The sequence below is a fragment of the Colius striatus genome, chromosome 15 (genome assembly GCF_028858725.1).
Source record: "Colius striatus isolate bColStr4 chromosome 15, bColStr4.1.hap1, whole genome shotgun sequence".
Lineage (NCBI taxonomy): Eukaryota > Metazoa > Chordata > Aves > Coliiformes > Coliidae > Colius > Colius striatus.
Window position 1 is genome coordinate 2,892,036 of NC_084773.1, and position 21,085 is coordinate 2,913,120.

General features: G+C 40.5%; 1 protein-coding gene across 1 annotated transcript in view; it reads right to left on the reverse strand.

The window, feature by feature from the left end:
- Positions 1-21,085, reverse strand: part of NUP210 (nucleoporin 210) — a 69,720-nt gene that overhangs the window by 17,003 nt on the left and 31,632 nt on the right. Inside the window, exons 13-29 of the mRNA XM_062007974.1 lie at positions 19,542-19,740; positions 17,675-17,820; positions 15,379-15,600; positions 13,959-14,132; positions 12,496-12,688; positions 12,113-12,219; positions 9,392-9,496; positions 9,154-9,255; positions 7,366-7,494; positions 6,537-6,664; positions 5,498-5,633; positions 5,122-5,184; positions 4,335-4,514; positions 2,935-3,015; positions 1,905-2,036; positions 1,577-1,732; positions 200-291 (exon numbers count right to left, since the gene is read on the reverse strand). Of these exons, the coding sequence (XP_061863958.1) occupies positions 200-291; positions 1,577-1,732; positions 1,905-2,036; positions 2,935-3,015; positions 4,335-4,514; positions 5,122-5,184; positions 5,498-5,633; positions 6,537-6,664; positions 7,366-7,494; positions 9,154-9,255; positions 9,392-9,496; positions 12,113-12,219; positions 12,496-12,688; positions 13,959-14,132; positions 15,379-15,600; positions 17,675-17,820; positions 19,542-19,740 (2,345 nt within the window). The remainder of the gene's footprint in view (positions 1-199; positions 292-1,576; positions 1,733-1,904; positions 2,037-2,934; positions 3,016-4,334; positions 4,515-5,121; positions 5,185-5,497; positions 5,634-6,536; positions 6,665-7,365; positions 7,495-9,153; positions 9,256-9,391; positions 9,497-12,112; positions 12,220-12,495; positions 12,689-13,958; positions 14,133-15,378; positions 15,601-17,674; positions 17,821-19,541; positions 19,741-21,085) is intronic.

Sequence of the window (21,085 nt, forward strand, 5' to 3'; positions counted from 1 at the left end):
GAATTTTCTTTCTATAATCTAACTAATACAAGACCTGACAGAGCCCAAGAGTACAGTTAAGGTACCATTCATCAACAGAGAATTGTGTATTATATAGATGTTCATTTTAAAAGGCTGGAGCAGCTTACTGCAACCAGAACTGCTTTATGGTTTTGATAAACAGCTGACACAAATCACAGTATGAAATCTGATCACTGACCTGTTTGTCTGAAGTTTAATGAAGGAATTGGGTGACATTAAGATCTGCTCTGCCTCTACTTCTGGAGTGACTACATGAAGCTTTTCAAAGACCTGGAAAATAAAAGCCATTTGAGCCTGCTGTTGTGTGCAGCAACTACTTAGTTCCATTTATTTCACCTTCAAAAAAAACCCCTCAAAACCCCAACAGAAGTAAAACATGCTTTTTTTTTTAAACCTTGTATAACACGTATGGTTGAGAATCAATATTGAACATGAATATTTGAGAATGGGATAGGCAGTATCTTCTGCTAATTATTCTGAAGAGCATTCATTTCTATGGCTATGAAGAAGTATAAGATAAGAAGCAGATTCATGAAGGGAAATAGTGTTGAAGACGCCACGCTCACCACAGTTACTTTAGTTACCCCAAGTTTAAGCCCATGAGCTGAATGCCCATGTGACATGTTCTGCTCTAGCACATCTCCCAGCTTTTTTCCACCTGAAAGAATTAAGTTTGCACACTTTCAAATTGCTCTCCAAAGCACGGTAGGTGGGAACAACCAGCAGATTCAGAAGCTAATTCCTACTCTAAATTAACATGCTTGCAGAGATATGTATGATAAGCACTAAAACCAGTGCAAGGCCACCAAGATGATCAGGAGACTGGAAGATTCTTTTTATAAGGAAAGGCTGTGGGACCTGGGGTGTTTAGTCTGGAGGAGACTGAGGGGAGATCTCACTAACATTTACAAATATCTAAATGGTGGGTGTCAGGAGGTTGGGGCATCCCTTTTTTCTATAGTAGCTAGCAACAGGACAAGGGGTGATGGGATGAAGCTGGAACACAAAAAGTTCCACTTAAATATAAGGAAAAAGTCTTTCAGTGTGAGGTGAGGGAGCCCTGGCACAGGCTGCCCAGGGAGGGTGTGGAGGCTCCTTCCTTGGAGGTCTTCAAAACCCACCGGGACGTGTTCCTATGTGACCTGATCTAGGTGGACCTGCTTCAGCAGGGGGGTTGAACTGGATGATCTCTAAAGGTCCCTTCCAATCCCTTCCATTCTGTGATTATTGTGCTGAGGGGAACAGCAGCAAAGGTCCTTTACAGCTCTAACACTGCTTACCCATGAGACACGAGTCACCTCCATTGCAGGTGCTCCACAACAAAAACTAACTCTTGGATTTCATTCAGGCATCATACCAGCATGTGACCATTCAGTGTAAACCTTCCCAACAGGAGGGGAACTTAAAAGTTTCCAAACAGAGGAATGTTATACAAACAAGAGTTAAGACCTCAAGAATAAACCAAAGCTGGAACTGCTCCTTTGCATTTCAAATTGCTGACTTCAAATACAGACTGTAACACAGCTCTGAAATAGGTATTAAAACACCATCGTACCTGAATTTGGATTTCATCAGACAGTTCTCTGGCCATGTTGTAAAACTGGCTGGCTGCAGGATCAAGGACCTTCACAACAACTGTCAGGCCTGTTCTTCCCTCTACTCTGCCATGAACATCCATTGCAAAGTTGTATTTTGCAGGAAGCTGTAAAGCCTTGAACAGGACAAAGGGAATAACATTTTGCAAACAGAGGGAACATCACACTCAATGCTAACACTCACTCCTTGATTTTGAGTAGAAGCAACAATATTTTCTCAATTCTCATTATGTGGCAGTCTCCTTTTCCCAGGATCCACAAGAATTCAGGTACACACACACAATTTACCTCACTGTGTCTTGTCTTGATGTCCAGAATGTTCCTCTTTGTGACAGACCAGTGGAATGTTAACCCCGGCACTGCATTGCCAAATGAAAATGGAGTCTGGCTACTGGTGATGCCCATTACATAAACTGGCATCTAGGAATACAGAAAATGACTTTCTTAGGTAGTTCTAGGATGGTAACCAAACCTGCACACAACAAACGGAGCTAAACAAAATTCATTGGTCGAGGGATGGTATTTCTTACAAAGCAAATGGTTGCAAGGATGTACCCTGCAGAAGACTCAACCATCAACATGCAAAAAGAAAACTTAGACTTACTCCCATTTGCTACATGCTCAACAAAAAAACAAGCACTAGTTTTCCATCAGAAGTGATGAGCTCAGTAATTTCTTCGTCTCATTTGTAGCATCGAATCAGTTCAGCTTGGTTAAGTCATACACTCTAAGCTTTCTACATCTTTGTCTGGATGATCTCCCTGATTAACTCTGCTCTGGACATCAACCTTCCAACTCTCCAAATCACTATAACCTTACATGTAAACACAAAACAGGGATTTTCAAGGTTTTGTTTTTAATCTTCAAAGGATTTCATTCACCTGGGACCAATGAGCTAGAACCAGCAGCCACTTTGGAATGACTGATAGAGGAAATCTAGACTCTTAAAAACCAGACCTATTAAAAGACAATTGAACAATATCTGTTGTTCTGGATGTTACAGACATACTGTAGACTTTCAGCATACAAAGTGAAAAAAATCTCCACTGCAAATAGAATGAAGATGACAGAATCCTTCTCCAGATTAAATAATGCTTCTGATGTACAAGGCAAATTTGTCCTGATTTCTGTTTTAATATGTTCAGCCCTGAAGCTTCTCCACTGCTAGCACATTTATTCCAGCAGCAGCAGTGCTACTCCTCAGATCAGGCGACCACTCCAAGAGCTGGAGTGGTGTTACCAGATGAGCTAACAGGAATGGTCACAGCTTATAGGTCAAAATTTTAAGGTAGTGAAAGTTAAATAGCAATCTACTGACCTGTGTACCAGTCTTCATTCGTGTAATTGGAGCACAAATTCTGACAGCTGTCAGCTGTACTACTTCAACTTCCACTTTGTCCTAAAAAGGAGGAAGGGAAGACGTTGTAAGCACTTGTCAAATATAAACAAGATTTCACTTTCAGGATCTATCCACTATCTTGCTATTATCTAATCACTATTGTCATATAATTTGCATATGACTTAGCACAGAAAATACAGATGGACATAATTCAGCACAACTGTAAAAAAGTACAAAAGCATTAACTTTTGATTGATAGGTATTTAAAATTACATCTAAATTACTGACAACATGAATGACTGAGCTGAGAGATGACAGACAGCAAGAGACTAGATCATAGTAGTCCCTAGGAACCAATAAACCCAGAAGGTAAAAGAAGACAATGAGAGAATTAGAAGGAAATATGAAGAGTAAGCAGCAAACAGGACATCCAGGAATAGAAGGATCTGTGATACTCTGATGTCTCCTCTTCATGTATCCTGACATTCCGGATAGATTTTATTCCTTCAGTATACTGGGGAGGAAAGGTGAGACCTGGACCCCATTGGGCAGCAGATTTAGCTTTCAAGCTCATTCTGTTTCCTGCCACAGCATCAGGGCAGACTGCTGCCCCCGCAGCACAAAGCACAGCTAGAGACATATATATATGTAATTTTTCTAAGTTACTTTGTCTCTTCTTGGCCTGTGGTGACACCTTTCAAGCAGCAGAGCTTTGTGGTGTGCAGCTGTACTGCCTTGACCTCAAATGAAAAGCTGTGAGACTGGGCTCAAGCTCTGTTGTTCTGAGTCTCACGCAAATCCCAGGGACTTGTCCTTCCCACAGGCTCACTCAACAGCTCCCTTGCACTCAGTCAGTAGGAAATTACAGATTCTGATGGATTATCAGATTCATTGTTTGAACTTCAGTTGGATTCAGATCACGGCATGGCCTGACAGCTTCCTATACAACCTGCCTATAGCTTAAGAGATAGGTCGTTTCTTAGGCAGCAGTTACCTTCTGACATCTACCCACACAATGCTGCTAAGAGGTAAGGTCATGCAGGCAAGGACAAGAAAGCCTTTTAGAAAGGCTTCTTTAGATGGGCTTTTCTAGATTTACTCATCACTTCTGAAGGTTTCAGACTGTAAAGTTATCAGTAGAACTTAGTTTTAATGTTAAGCAAGCTTTAGCTATCTGTTGCAAGTATCACTTGTATCAGCACACACATAAGGTCACAAGCCAGGCAGTAAGAAACACTGACTTTTCATCTCCTGAAGGAAACCAGGAAAGTGCACAAGATAACATTACTAATGTAAAAAGGCTATATACCCCTTTTGAGTCATATCCTTTAATTAAGAGAGAGCCCCCTTCAGCCTCAAACAGTATCCCAGAATATTACCTGAGACACCACGACCAGCTTCCCTGTCTCTGCATCAACAGCTTGCACCACTCCTGTTACCGTTCCATTCCCAATGGCCACTCCTCTGACCAGACCAGTGCTGTTCACTGATGCAATCTCCTCGTTGTTGATGGAGAAAATAATGTTGGATTGAGGTCGAGGGCCTCCTTCTGAAGTGATCTATAATGAATAGCCCACATAACAACTAAGATTAACCCAGCAGGTACTACTTCTGGTTACTGTTAGAGCACGCACACTTGTCCTGCTCAGCCCCTCAACGTCTTCAGTAAGAAAAGGTTGCCTGAACCTTCCCAGAGCAACTCAGGGCTTGTTTCTCCTGCACACTGGTCCTTGCATGATGTCAGACTGGGAAACACATGGGCTAAGCAGGATGTTGAACCTAACAGGCTGATGCCATGAGCCTAGATAGTTTCATAAGCATTTACCTTGCTTTCTCTGCACCATACCTGCTACAGCTCTGCTTGGTGCTTCAGTCTTTAGAACTAGGCCACTACACCTAATTCCATGGAGGTGACAGACTTATTAATGTTGTGCTGGTGTTTTACACCGCAAAAGTTGACACTCCCCTGACACAAAGAAATACAGGACCTTTGATCTGGCAATACAATAAAATGGAAGGTGGTCCAAAAATGAAACTATGATTTTTGAGTATTCAGTGTGAAAGCAGCTAAATTGCCAAGCTGAACATCTACTCCTGAAAAAGAAGTGACACATATTTTAAAACAGAAAACACAGAAGAAGGAAAACATGTAAGATGATGCCTTACCTGAATCATGGCCCCAATAATTAGAGTTACTTTTCTTGGCAGTAGTTTAAATGGGGGAAAGACCTAAAAAGACAACTATGAATACTTGTGCTCACATTATATCAGTCAGACACACTATGTCACAAAACAGTCCACACAAGTGTAAAATCAGGTCTTCACTTTGTTAATTACAGTAAATTGAGCATGCAGAAACTTAACTCATCACTTGCAGTTAGCAGACACTATGAAACAAATGAGCATTTGAGTAACTGCTGGACAGAACAATCTGTTCACTTCTTATGGCAAATTAGTTATTGTTAAAGTTAACTATAAAATACTGTTCCCTACTCTATCAAAACATGGATGTCATTGATATATTCTATCTGAAATTATTTACTTCAATCTGTTTTGGAGCAGAGTTGATTCTTTGTCCTCCTCTGTCAGCGACAGTTGCTGTAAGACTAGTCTGACCAATGGTCATCCCATGCACTAGAAAAGCAGCAGTATGGTCATCAGGAGCTTCACTGAGTGGGCTGTAGTAAAGAAACACATGAAAATGGAGAAGTTCACTGAATGATCTACATGAATAACAAACTCAAAGGGCTTATTTAATGCACAGTACTTTGATCATGAGGATGACTAGAGTGACTATGTCAAGCAAAATGAAGGCAACCATCCCATTTCTACATGTAACGTTGTAAAATGGCTCTTTGTAGCCTGGGCTTTATTTTAAACTGAAAATGAAACAAGAGCTCTATTTGGTACAGACCAAACCTCTGCCAGGGAGCCCACTAACAGTTTGAACAGTATGGACAATAGTGCCACAAGGCTTGGTTACACCCCTTGACACTATTTAAGGGAGTGTGATAGTTGCAGCCAAGCAGCACTACAGCAGGTATGCAAAGGTGCACACACACTTCCCCACACAGAGCAGAACCGTTTTACTGCGTACCTCAACACTAAAAACCAACAGACCCAAAACCTCTTCTTTTCCTGTACTTTTAATCATTGTGTTTAGAGACAGGAACATGAGGAGCTTCAAGGCAACAGGATGATTTAGCTTTCCTGTTTCTAAAAGCTTAAGTAACAGACAGAAGGAGTTTGAAAACACAGATGTCTCCACTAACAGAGTTCTTTACCTGTCACTATATGCCAAGTCCCTGTTTTCAAGATACATAGGCTCCATGAAACATTACAGCATATGAATACACTCTCATTCACCAGCCAACAAGACTTAAACTATTATCTTAGGCAATCTTCCTACCACACAACCATTTTTTATCATGTAACAGGTAATTAAAACTTCACATAAACACAATCAATTGGAATGCAGTCACTGTGTATCACCATGTCTCCCAGGGAGAACCTTTACTCATTTTTGCTTATTCTGCCTATAAACAGATTTGCAAATTGATAAAAATAAGCCATTAACTTACACAAGTGAAACAATCTGAGATGCTGCCCTCAGTTTTAGATCCATAACAGCAAAGTATTTTGCCAGAAAAGGTTTCTTAGAGGCATCCAGAACTCTGACATAAGCTTTAACTGTTTTTCCAATCTCCACCTGAAACACAGTCACATCCAGTCATTTTTCATTTAAACTCTTCTTATTTATTAACATCAGTGTTTTAATTTTATGTTGTATTGCACTTTTAGTAGAGTATTAGTGATAATGCCCCAAGGTTAGATTAGCACTGATTTTGAAGAATAATTCCTGCCAGCTATGGTTAGTGTCAAATTAAACAAATGACTTCAGGTCTTGCAGCTGGCAAGGGCATAATTAAAACATCCAGAAATATCATATTATTTTGTATAAGATGCACCCAAGCTGGGTAAGTAAAATGAGCTGGGACTGAGTTTTGCTCATTTTTAAAACATGGCATATGGAAAACAACCTTGAGGCAAAATCTACTCCTAAAAGAAAGGCTCCCGTGCACTTCAAACAACAGGAAATGTAAATGAGTGTATTCAGATAAAGCATGAATTAACACTGCTGTGTAACTGCAGAAGCTGAGATTGCTACCACACAGAACAGGAACACACGCTCGATGCTCTGAAAGACTTATAACCTAAAAGGATAAATTTGGGAAGGAGAAACAGAAACACAGAGAGATGAAACTCTCCTCTAAGGTCATACAGCTGCAGCAGAGGTCCTTAACCACAACATCATATCATCTTGTACATGTCTCATCTTTATGCTCATGACCAGCACAAGGGATGAGGGTGATCTTGATCAGCTAATAACGTTGGCTCAAAGCTACTAACCTTGTCAACAACTCGGACATACAGTTCCTGTATATCAGATACATGAATTTCAGCTTTAGCTGGTGCAGGGAAAGCCAAACACAAGTCATGAATCATTACAGTCACTGATCCTGGAAGCAGAGGATGCACCTGCAATGCCAAAAGAAAAGGCTGTTACAGCACTTATTATTTTCATTTGTCTGTTGTTCAGAAGATAAAGTTTATATCACTTTCAGGGCAGACTAGTTGTAGAAGTCTCCCAAGCCTTATACACAGATAATTCTTCCAAGTGAAGTCATAAATTGTATGTAAAAGGTATCATACTATTGAGCTAATGCAAACAGCCTCTGGGCAGCAGCTGAATTAATGCATCTTAATCCAGAAGCAGCCTGGCATCCTGTTATTCTGCCAACAGAAGGACAAAAAAAAACCCCACAACAAATCATTCAGAGCAATGAAACTTCACATGGAGTGAAAAACCAAACAATAAGGAAAAAAGAAAGTCAAGGACAAAGACTATGCTTATAAACCATCAGCGGTGCTTCCTATGAGACTCATACTTTACAGTTACTAACTTGAATCTGAATGAATAGCCAAATCTGGTGGTAGATCTTCTCCAGTAAGACGATGACTGGCAAATCAGGTATTTCTTTGATACAACTATTACTATTAATGTTTTTATACAAAGAAGACACACAACACATGCCTCAGAATGCAGTGAGTATCAAGCAGTGAAGAAGAGAGATCTCTGCACACAAATACAAGCCCTCAGGACTGGGAAGCAACCCCAAAGTCATCTCCACACACTTCCTCAAAGCCATGCATCCAGGCCTTGCCCACACCAACTTTGCAGTTCCCTTGCAATCTGCCTGACCTTGTCACACGCCCCAGGGATGATCACAACTATTCTCTTCACCTTCACAGGTATCTTCACTTTGGCCAGAGACAATGCAGGTATTTGGTGTCCCATTCTATGTACTCATATAGCTTATGAAGATGAAAACAAGGGGTGAGGCAGAGCCAGGCCTCCCACTCCAAAGGGATTTAATATCATTCCCAGCACAGCTTGGCAGCACCATGGGAGTTAGCTGACATTTTGTTCTGAGGTCACTCCTCTTACTTGTGCCTCAAAATACAAAGGAATGTAAAGTTTTAATAAATGCCAGCTTTCAGAACAGCAGCAGCTCCCAGAGTAGGTGGCTAATACAGGTGCTGGGGGCACACGTTCACACACAGCCATGGAAAGCAAAGAAGGGGATGCAGCCAGGAGGCAGGCAGCATGATCACGAGGAAGAATACATAATGGAGCTCAGTTCGGGCTGGGAGACCAGAGAAAAAGCAGATGAAAGGGCTGAAAGGGAAAGCAGGGCTACTAAAACTTAAAACAACTATTCCTATCTCATCTATTTCTGCTCTCATCTCCTATTAGGTGTCCAAGGCTCCCTACTAGACACTGTATTTCACACTCTATTAGTTGCATCTTCTAGTAGAAAAGTACATCTTACTATAGAGATCAGAAATAAACTCTTCAATAGGCATTTATTCACAAGAACAACTTGGTACAGGCTTTTACCCTGCACAGAGTATACATAGGCATCACAACTGTAGTGAGACAACTTCCTGAACCTGAAGCCACACCTGATAGTGCAAAGGATCCCCCCTGTCTGAAGCTTGACCGTGACAGGCAAACACATCCAAGATTCAGTTATTGCCCCGCTATCCACGTGTACTTGAGAATGATCAGTTGAGATGAAACGGCAGAACAATGTCCTATTCTCCAAAGGACATAAAATAAAATACTTCACTCACCAAAGCAATACCCTGAGTTTCCTCATGAGCCACTCTCACAACATTCGCAACACTGGTATTAATGAAAAAATATCCAGAACCCCCTTTGATGAAAAGTTCTGCCTGAAAAACCAAGAAAAGCATCCAAAATTAGCTTGTATCTTTCTAGTACATTGACAGAATTAATATCCTGATACTTACCATATCATCTTTGATGATTTCCTCTGTACAGTTAGAAAGCAGCAGAGTAATTCCTTACCCGTATGTCAGGGTGATTGTAAATGGAGGTGTCAGTAGGGTTCACTTTTACATCTTCCACTAGGATCAGCTCAATAGTGGCAGACACTGGTAGAAGAGGTTCATACTGGAAGAAACGATTTCAGCTGTCAGAGCAAAGATTAAGAGCTAGAAAAAAATGTAAGTCTCTTGTACATGCAAAGAAGACGAGCAAAGAGCCAGAGCTGGAGAAGTTTAGTCTACAAGATCTAGTAAGAGGCTCAGCTGCTGGCTCTCTTCTACAGGTAAAGTCATGCACAGGATATGCTGTTGCATCTACATTTCTGTCCAAGACAAAGAACAAAAGGCCTAGGCAGCACTAAAGATGCAGCAGGATCAGTAAACCAAGCCTGACACACACAGACAGGATATTAACTCAGAGACATGTCATAAGCTCATTCAAAATGATAAAGCACAGACACAGAATGTTTTCTTCTACTTCAAGCTCATCTTTTATAGGATTTTTCCTAGCAAGCCACCCAAAAGAAAATCTTCCTTAAATGTAAGCACATAAACACAGGACCAGATCCAAGTTTAATCATTCACTCATAATAACATTAGTTTAGAAAGGGAAAATGTTTTTTAGAGGAAGTTAGTATTATGTGCCCATTTCACCTGATTAGTAGAACTATTTCCTGGATGTAGAAAGGATGTCATCTTTCCCTAATGACATAATAGGATGCTCCACTGAAGCATGCAACAAGGAGTGAGACATCTTAATACACCACCTATTAGATTTCTGTTTGTGTTTTTGTCTGTACAAAAGAAGTGTAAGTATGGACAGGTCTGAAAGCAGAACAGAGCAGTTCTCTAATGCACTTGAAGAAAACAGGCAATGGCCTCGTGTAATGAAACACCACATGTGTAACTGCAGCAGAAGTGGTATCTGGAGCTACTTATCAACTATCACAAAGACTATTCCCAAACCTAAACAGAGACCAGAACTTAAGAGAACTCCAATGCCATTTTACATGTGTGTATCCTACACAGAAATACAAAAAAAGTCCTCTGAAGTGGAGGCAAAGTATTGAGAATTCACCTTTCCAATTACCTCTACATGTAAGAAACAATATTGAATATCAGTTTCAAAAAAAGAGCACACTAAATGACAAAATGGCTGGAGAACACCATTCTTTTACAATCCAATTTTCTTAGTAGAAAGATACAGAAACCAGTTTGGGTGGCAAAGTAATTGTGTTTCTAATCTAGTAATTTTGAGTTTAGTTTACCACCTTGATATCAAACCCTGGACATAGTAACAGAAATTTGGGCCACAGGATATTTCACATTTCTAGTACCCATCTGTTACCTGTTTTCAATTTAAATTACTGTAGCCTCAAGCTCCACATTCTACTTTTTGTCTCAACTCTGTTTCTCTGGTAGGTGACTGGGATCTGCACACAGTCAAAAGTCACTCAAATCTTGACTAACAAAATTAAACACAGTTTCAATTTAGCAAAGAAGGGTATTGTAAAAATTAGTTACTATGCATGTCAGGCTCTTCCACAGGCTGAAACCTGCCTCTGGATCTGCAAATGCAGAGGAGGGCTGTGAAGATGATCAGAGGCCTGGAGAACATTTCCTATGAAGACAGGCTGAGAGAGTTCTAGTTGTTCAGCCTGCAGAAGAGAATGCTCTGGGTAGACCCGATTACATTCTTCCAGTCCCTAAAGGGGCCAACAAGAAAGCTGGGGAAGGTTTTTAGAAGGGACTTTTTAGAAGGGCCTGGAGTGAGAGGACAAGGGTAGTGGCTTCAAACTGAAAGAAGGGAGATTTAGATATTAAGTTCTTCAACATGAGGGCATTGAGGCCCTGGCACAGAGAGGCTGTGGCTGCTTCATCCCTGGAAGCATTCAAAGGTAGGTTGGATGGAGCTTGGAGCAGCCTAATCTCATGGAAAGTAGCCCTGTCCATGGCAGGGGAGTTGGAACAAGATGATCCTTAAAGTCCCTTCCAACACAAACCATTCTGTGATTCTATGATTTATACTCAGTTAAAAAGAAGTGACACAAACAGAAAACTGCCATCTGTTTCCATCTGCCTTCTTTGTTCATCAGCACTACTTTTGCTGTGTTCTTCCCTACGTTGAGTATCTACAAACTAAAGTATTTCAGGAAGTGGCTAATGACTTGTAAAATTAGAGCCTAGGCTTATGGCTGGCACTGTACAAATTAGTTGTCTCTATCTTCTGTAAGATCACTGTGAGACCAAAGGAAAAGAAGAGTATTAGTCAGAGCCAGATTTTACATATGGTCCACATGAGGATATCAGCCAGCTTTTGCTTTGCTCATGCAGAACCTTTCTACCCAACTTTGCAGTGAAAATAATACATTTGCTTTCCCCAGTGACAGCTGCACTAAGCACATGGTTGCATTAGCGAAGGACAAGCATCAGAGATTCACCAATCCATTAAAAACCCTAAATCAAAACAAAACCAAGTGAAACAATTCTCTGTAATCCCCTCGCCGAGGGGTTAAAAGCAACCCAACCAGGACTTGAATATATTTGATACAGTTAGTGACACATAGGGCAAAGGAAAGAAGGAAAAGCCGTGAACACTCTAAAAACATTGTGGTATGAATTTGTCTTCAGAGTCAGCTATGGAGCTGCCTTTTACACTGCTAGGCACTGAGGAAATAAATACAGAGGAACCCTACGCATTGAGCATCAGGAAAATCCCAACAAAAGCCACAGTTGTGAGTACCCGTGTTGCTACTGCAGCTGCCTTCAGATGGGACTGCTGATACTCTGTTGCAGTTGCAGAGACAGCACTTGTTCCAGACTCATGATGAACTGTTATGGTTTGCAAGCCTAGAATCAAAGACAAAGGAAGAAATTGATGAAACGTGCACTGCTGATCTCTTCCATTACCATTCTAGACTGATGAGGATTTCTCTCTCAAGACAGGTTCTAGGCCTTAGGTTTTGGGCTTTTTTGTTTGCTTGTTTTCTTTTTTTAAATAAAGCACACTTAAAAAGCATGTTGAGGACAAGCTGGAATATGATTTCCTTAATCAAGCTCAGGCATTAGCAAATGATTTAATCCTGACCTTCAAATAACGAAATGCTTGTTGATACTAATTCGTACCGTGCATTTTCTTTTGACCGTTTTCATCTTCTTTCAGAGTCAGCTCCATTGAAATATCAGGCTCAATGTTAGCTAAGGCCATTTTTGTTGATTCCCAGACAACACTAAGAGAACTGAAGTTATCAAACTTAGTGCCTTTTTGGTCATACACAGCCAAATCCAACACTGGATTGCGACAGTTTGAAACAGGAACCTGAAAAAGAATGAATAGTTTGAACCAAACAGACGCAAGGGGACTTTTGAATCATTAAAAGAAACAAATGTATGCTGTGTTCCATGAGATTTATTACAACACTTATTACATGAGTAATGTTCATTAAAATGAGCCATCAGTGCGGAGTCATTAAACTGTAGTTCAACTGCAAGGGGTTTTTGGGGGGTACGGGAGAATGAGGGGTTTCTTAGCTAGTGAATTTGCTTAAAACAAAAAACAAACCACACAGCTCAACTACTTTGTCTTTGTAATTCAAGCAAAGAACAAAAACTCCTGCTATTTATCAGAAGATGTAGCTCTAAATTCCAGTGTTCCCCTTGTGAAACACATTAGCGATAGCACTGTACCCGTGTAGTCTGACACATCACCCAGCCAGAAAAACAGGTGAGCTCTGAAGCGACTTATAATATAGAAAAATCTCCTTCTCATCTTGTTACTACCTAGAAGTTACTGGAAATGATCTATCAACTCAATACATATTGCAGTTTTATTAAAGTAGGATGACTTTTACAGTTGCTTGGCAATACTAAGATGAGAAAACACAGTTTACTCAGCAGACAACATGTAATGGCACTCACTAGGATATAGGAGAACAAGTTCTTCATGCTTGATAATCTACACATTAGATTCTAGGCATTAAAATCTAGGCACTGTCCCTCTACCATGACTCAGATTTGCAAAGCTGAATACATCTGATGGCACCGAGCAATGCTCACTCTATCAGCTTACAGAGGTATCTTCACATCAGCAGTGTTTGTGCCTTTACTGGCAAGACACACACAAATGTACACTCATGTAATAATATATGTACAGAAAACTAAGTCTCTATATACTCAATAGGCAAGTTAGATTAGAATGAAGTGGTACAGGGGAAAAGCATTTTCTTTGGCCACAGCCACTGGGAACACTTCTCCCCCAGTTTCTTTTTTGCTCTTTTCAAGAAATAAAAGAAGTTTCTCTCCAGAGAAGTCAGAAAGGCTTCCTCACAGGGACACTTTGGTGAGAAGCCACAACCCAAATGCTTTTAGATGTACTCCTGTTCTGGTTGGTCCCTTTATAAAGCTGTTTGAATGACTGCAGTAGGAAACTCAAGTTCCAATTGCTCTCTGCAAGAGCAGACAAGGATAACAGTAGAGTTAGACACTAGGGTTGAGTTACTGTCACTCCTGCAGTGTCAGATGCTTTATGTCTTGTCTGGAGGTCCAAATACTGATTTTTAAGTCTTTTCCTGTTAACTTCTCAGCCTTACCACTTGCTTGTTTTGCTGCAGCAAAGGGCAGGAGAGATCCAGCTGAGGACTGCCATAAACAGGAGTCAAAGTGAGTCGGGAAGGGACAGCACAGATGAACTTCACAACTGCAGGCTCAACCGCTGGAAAAGGGTTGGTGATTGTGGGGTTGTTTCCAACTGTTAAGGCAATAACCTGCACAATTGTGAAAACAGGCAAGTGAGAAAAGAGAAAAGGACTGCTGAACTCAGACACAGTTTGTTTCACAGATCTCAGTTACATTCTGATGTCACAGTGCACAAGTCAATACATGATCTTGGAGATTTACAGTACCATTAAGACATAGGAAGATACAAAAGTACATAGTGCAAGAACACTTCTATACCATTGTCAAAGTACTATTCCTGGGAACTTTTCCTAGGTCTTCACGTTTATTACTATCAAATTTGATTCAAACAACTTTTTATAGCTTCAAAAGCTAACAGGCAATTGTTTTCCTTGCAGAGTGAGAACAGAACAGTCCAAAGACAATATTTATAGTCATTTCACATCTTACATTTTATTTTCTAGTCCTCAACAAAACAAAGTGGATCCAAACACAGAGAAGGCTATTCCAGGAGGCTAAGGTAGCTCTGGTTACCTGTCTTACCCACTCAGTGATGTCAGCCAAGCCCATGCAGATGGGATCTATTCTGGACAGCACTTGGGACATGCAAATCATAGACACCACCACCACAAACAAAGGTTTTCCTTTCTGAATTCACACTTACAGAAATAGCTACACTTTATACAGTGTCCACTGAGGAAATCAGTTAAACAATTTGGCAGCCACATCAAAATGCTTAGGCCTTGCAGATTTACAGGAGAAAACACTTTAGATCAAAGCTAAATGCTTTATTGACTGACCAGGGCAACTAAAGCAAGATAAATGATTTCTGCATGTTGGAGAAAACAAGACCAGGTGGGAAATGACTGCAGCCACTATCACAAAGCCTGCACAAATATCAGAGCAGTAAATTCATAGGGCTGACAGCTGTTTGAAGAAACAGAATTATACTGGAAGGTAACTTGGTTAAGAGGAGCTGGTCAGACAGAAAAGTCAGTTTACTGCAGTAACCTTCTGCTATGATTCTATTTGTACAAACTGAAGCTGCACTTTTTAGGACCTGTTTAAGGCATTCTACAACACGAGGTTTCTCCAACTTGGCTTTACACTGCAATAAACCCATCATAAACCACTTTATGAAATGCTCACTCTAAAACCTGCACCAGCATCACAATGCATAAACAATATACTTACCCAAGTTCTTTACTGGCTTCTTATAAAAACTACTTGTGATATAAAAGGTATATGGTATCATAAATCTGTCTGAAGTCTGTTGCCAATTGCCTTAACTCAGTGTTTGATGGAGGGCAATACAAATCACCTCCTGGCACTTACTTGCTCTCCCAGGCTTTTGCAAGACACTCTAACCCAATGATGGAAGTTATTTCGAGATGTAGGAGGTCCAAGTAAAACCAAACCAATACTTTCTGCATCCTCAGCAGTGACATTCCTGAAGAATTTTGAAGGTTCTTGTACCCATGGCCTAGGTCCTCCTTCAAACAACATATCTTTAGAGGAGCCCAGGGTCACTACAGCAACAGATGAAGGATCAACAGCCTGTAATGAATTAATTACAAGGTAACGACTCTGTTTACACATAGTTTGATTGTACTTTGCAACTTTCTTCTTAATAGAAGAGTTATCTTTGCTACTTGGGTCAGGCTATGATCTTCCCACACAATAGTTTGTAAGCATGGTTATTTATGATCAGAGTTGTACCAAAGTAATTAGCATCACTTACAACAATTCTGTCCAGTTGGATTATTTTTAATGGAACCCATGGATCCAAAGAAAAGGTTTAACTACTTCCTAATCACACCTCCCATGAAGAACTGCAGCAAGAGGAAGATCCTTAACACACTCTGAGCACACTGAGATAGTATTCTGTATTTTTTAAACAGACAGTATTTTAAATTAATGAAATACTGTCAAATTTTACTTTCACCTGACAATGTTCTCTTCAGAACAGTTCTGTGCACATAATTATTCTCCTACACAAGTTTTACTTCAAACCTCTAAAACAATTTGATGTACATCACTGGCACAGCCTGTACTGTTTATCATCACTGAAGTTAACCTGACATTTTCATACAAAATAACCATTTGTAACTTATGTTCCACATCATCACACTAGTTTGGTGTTTACTAAGAAAGAAACAGCAGCTAACATAAAGGATGGTTCATTATTTTCATGGATACATTTTGGTAAGAAGAGAGAGAAGGCAAAGATTGGCATAAATGTTCCTCTTTCCTCCCATTTACTCCCTTGTTATATACCTACTGGAAAACCATGAGATTTAGTCTCAAATGTCAGCCTGCCATTTGACTCCTGATTATCTTTCTCCCACTTTTTATGTTACAATTTTGTTTAAATAACTAATCTGACAGAAAAATGCTGCCTTCCATTTCTGGGCATCATAAATAGAAGATAAAAGAACGTGGATATCACTGTTCTACACTTCAAAGAAGTTCTTCACTGAGGTATCTAAGCACAGATTTGTTTCTTCTGTTTTAAAGTGCACTTAACATCCAGTCTTTGTCACCAAGTGGTGGCTCTGTTAAGTACCCTAGAATCAGTTAACTTTATATGTGAAAAGCAGTGTTACCTCAAGAGACTTTGCAAATAAATGTGAATGACCTAATAGATATGAAACACTCCTAATTAAAGGGATCATCCTTCTTTCTCACAGTGCTGCCAATAACATGTAAGAAAACTTACATGGTCTGCTTAGGATATCTCAGTATCTTCAAATAATCACACTATTTGGCAGAAAAGCATATTTTAAAAGTAAAATCATAATTGCAGTGACAGACTGTTTCAGATTTGGAGGAAAAAGGTGTGGTCAAATCCATCACACATCAATGTGAAGATTCAGTGCTGGGTCTCTGAAGCTCAAGGTAACATAAGGGTAGTTTCATATTTCCAGATATTGACCTTAAGTTTGTTCTTCCTGTTTTCCTTAGTGAACTGTCCAACAGTGAAACATGATTCTCCCATTTGCAGGGAAGGAGTGTATAGTTTCAGTGCCATATAGGCAAGCCAACAGTGCCTTCTTGCAAACATCAATTGATATACCATGAAACAGAAGTCATAAGCTAGGTCTACTTCCATTTGCCATTAAGGACACAGAATCCTGACTGTCCCCTTATTACCTTATTAAGCCATTTGTTAATCAGTTAAAACAGACAGTCAAGAAACAATTTGAGTCTTACAAAACGTCCCACTTATCTAGAGTCTGCTGAAAAGTAATTTACTAATTCAGATGTGTTGTGCAGAAGAAATTACACATCCTCACTCACAGGAAGATGCCTCTTATGGCTACTACTGTGCTGCAGGATATCAAACTCACTTCCCATTTCAGAAGTTGGTTCACTACTGCAGTTCTCACTCCTCTGTAGTTGTTGTGCAATGTCCAGGTAGGCAAATTCTACTATATATGTATTTATATGCTCCATGAGGAAAGGGTTAAAACATGATTCTCCAGAGCAGTCCATAACCTGTTCCCTATGAATCACCCACCCACTTCATTTTCTTTTTTAAACATATTTCTTACATAGTATCAACTTGTTATTTGGCATTTAGAGGCATTTAAAGTGCTGGATTACTTTAGGAACAGTAAAACAGACTTACTTTTAATGGTAGATAAGCAGCAATGGTGATGCTAGCACGGAGGTGGACATGACCATGGGTGTAACTCACAACAAGGGTTGTGTATCCTTGAGTTTCAGCTTTCACTCTGACTCCACTACAGAAATCAGCAGATGGCTTAAGCCGTCCTGTCACATAAATTAACAATAAATAAATACCCATTTGGAAAGAAACGTTCCAGTATTTTCATGCAAGTTCAACATGGCTTTTCTTGACAAAAGCAGTTCCACCAGAAGTAAGTGGAGACGTTTTCTCCAACCAAATTATCTCAAACCCAACACTTACCAAAGGATCTACATCTAACAAACTGTCCTTTCACACTGTCCTAAAGAGGCCATGAGTCTTTACTCTGGTGAAAAAACAATACCACTTTTATCTCTTACTGAATACTTTCATCTTGCTCTTCTAAAATGAGACTGGCATGTAACTATGCACAAAAAAGTCACACTGCTTAGACAAGCTTTCCTGCACAGACCAACTGCAGGCAACAGTTTGTCTAGCTGAAGGTAAGGTATTTTCATTAAATTCCTCTGCTTACTTAGAGGACATTTGGGGGTCTGGGAAGGGTCTTTTTTCAAACAAACAGCCCAACAGTACACTACATAGTGACATTTCAAATAGCTGCCTCTCAGGCAAACAGATGGTACAATGCAGGCTGGTTTCACTGGCTCAATAGCACAGGAAAGAGCTTCCGTACAGGAGACACTTGGAAAAAAATAATGGTAAGTCTGAATAATACACTGAATTCAGCAGACACAGGAAGAAGCACGTTGCTCAGTGCTCACTTAGCCCAGTAACATTAATGGCAATCTTTAAAAATAACATGTACATTCTATACTCTCAAACCTGACAAGAAGCATTTCTTAAAGCAATGAGTTTAAACAGTGACAGAGCTTCAGCAAAATTTATGCAGTTGAATGTCTTAGTTCCTTGTGAGCAAACAACAGCATCTTTACAGAACCAAATCACAGAATGGTAGGGGTTGGAAGGGACCTTTAAAGATTATCTAGTCTAACCCCCCTACCAAAGCAGGTCACACCGGAACGTGTCCAGGTGGGTCTTGAAGACTTCCAAGGAATGAGTCTCCCCACCCTCCCTGGGCAACCTGTGCCAGGGCTCCCTCACTGAAACACTGAAAGAGTTTTTTCTTATGTTTGAGTGGAACTTTTTGTGTTCCAGCTTCTTCCCATCACCCCTTGTCCTGTTGCTGGATACAACAAAGTGCTGCCCCAACCTCCTGACATCCACCATTTATATACTTAGAAATATTAATGAGACCCCCCCATCCCCCAGTCTCCTCTTTTCCAGACTAAACAGCCCCAGGTCCCACAGCTTTTCCTCATCAGGAAAATGCTCCAGTCCCCTGATATTCTTGGTGGCCTTGTACTGGCCTCTCTCCAGTAGTTCTCTGTCCCTCTTGAACTCGGGAAAGAGAAAGAACAACTGGACCACTCAGGGAAAGCAGTTATTAATCTTAGTGGCCTTATAAGTCTTCCAATGCTAGCTCAAAACACAATATACATGGATGTGTTCTATGAGAAAATACATCAGCTTTGTTACAGAAGCATCTTAAAAATATCAAAATAGTAGAAAGACGTACAGGAGACTACACATTACCCAATAAAATAATTGCCAAAACGCTTGGAGAATCACCCAAAGCATGACAAAATACCAAAGAGAAGTTCTGCATAAAAGAAGCACATCCTCAAAATAAAACTACTTTGATTCCCACCTCTGAAGTCAAGAACCTCTCTGGGAATGCTGTACATAGCAATTGAAATGGTGATTTAAAGGAGATGTGCAACTTAGGAACATTTTAACTTTCAAAACAGGGAGGGAGTCAAATCACCTTGAAGTGGCTTGAACACACCACGGTTTTCTACTTCCACAACTAGATCAAAGTGTGAGCAGTCACTCAGTGGGACCGTCTCACCCGTTTCAACATTTGTTAGCCCGTTAATCCTTAGGGGCAGCTCCAATATTTGGCCAACACGTGCTTCAACTTGACATGGGGTGAACTCCATCCCACTAGGTTCAGTTACGTACACCTGAAGGAGGAAAGAAACACAAGACAGAGATGTATGAACAACCACTCCACAAAAAGGTACCAGGAAACAAAAAAGGGAAAGAAATAGACTTAATTATGCATTCCTTATTTTAATTAGCCACCTTGGATGCTTCTCCCAGTGGCTGAATTCCTGCTGATGGCTGAAAACAATTCTCAGGCTCAGCATTCTATCAGAATGTTCTTTCCCCATAACAGTCCAAGTTCACTTTAGTTTGGTGATCTTTTTACTGCTACCTCTATAACTCTCTTTTTGCTTTGTTGATTTTCCAGTCTGGACTAAGTTGTGGGATATCTCCAGGAGGTGCTACCACCAACTGGGACAGATTTACTCTCCCACTTTGACTCACACAACATACATATTTGAGCTAGGTCTGACAGTTAGGAGAGTACTCACAGCAGTAGGTATGTAGAAGTTAAGGGAACAAATGGCCCAAACACTTCCTCAATAGCTTTTTTTTTCCATTTTTGCATTTCTATTGGCAAAATATTTTTAAAGATGGCCAGGGCTTAACATTCCTCCAACAGTAGTATGTCAGAAGTCTAAAACAGGTGAATATCTGCTTCCGAACCTAACAACCTTCTGTTTCAACAAGTGATCCTTATGTGCGAGAAACTTTGAAATCCAAAGGGTTATTTATAGAAATAGGAATGGCAGAAATAGCTATTCCATGCTATTGAAGCACATGATACAGCAATGAAAAGAATCCATCACCAAATGATCACACATTTTGTAACAATTATCATGGAATCACAAGGGTTGTAAGGGAGCTGCAAAGCTCATCCAGTGCAACCCCCCTGCCAGAGCAGCACCACCTAGAGTAGGGCACACAGGAGCTCACCCAGCTGGGTTGGAATGTCTCCAGAGAAGGAGACTCCACAGCCCATCTGGGCAGCCCCTGCTAGTGCTCCCTCACCTGAACACTGAAGAAATTCTTCCTTGTGTTCCTTCAGATCCTCTTCTGTACCAGCTTGTACCCATTGCCCCTTGTCCTGTTATTGGCCATCACTGAGCACAGCCTGGCTCCATCCTCCTGACACCCACCCTTTATGTATTTGTAAACATGAATGAGGTCACCCCTCAGGCTTCTCTTCTCCAAGCTCAAGAGCCCCAGCTCCCTCAACCTTTCATCAGGAGGGAGATGCTCCACTCCATCATCTCTGTGGCCCTGTGCTGAACTCTCTCCAGCAGCTCCTTGTCCTTCTGGAACTGAGGGGCCCAGAACTGGACACGGTATTCCAGATGCAGTCACATTATAAAAGTTTCCCATTTGCAGCATCTTAACTTCCTAACCATCTGCAAATTGCCTCAGGATCGAGTACTGAAC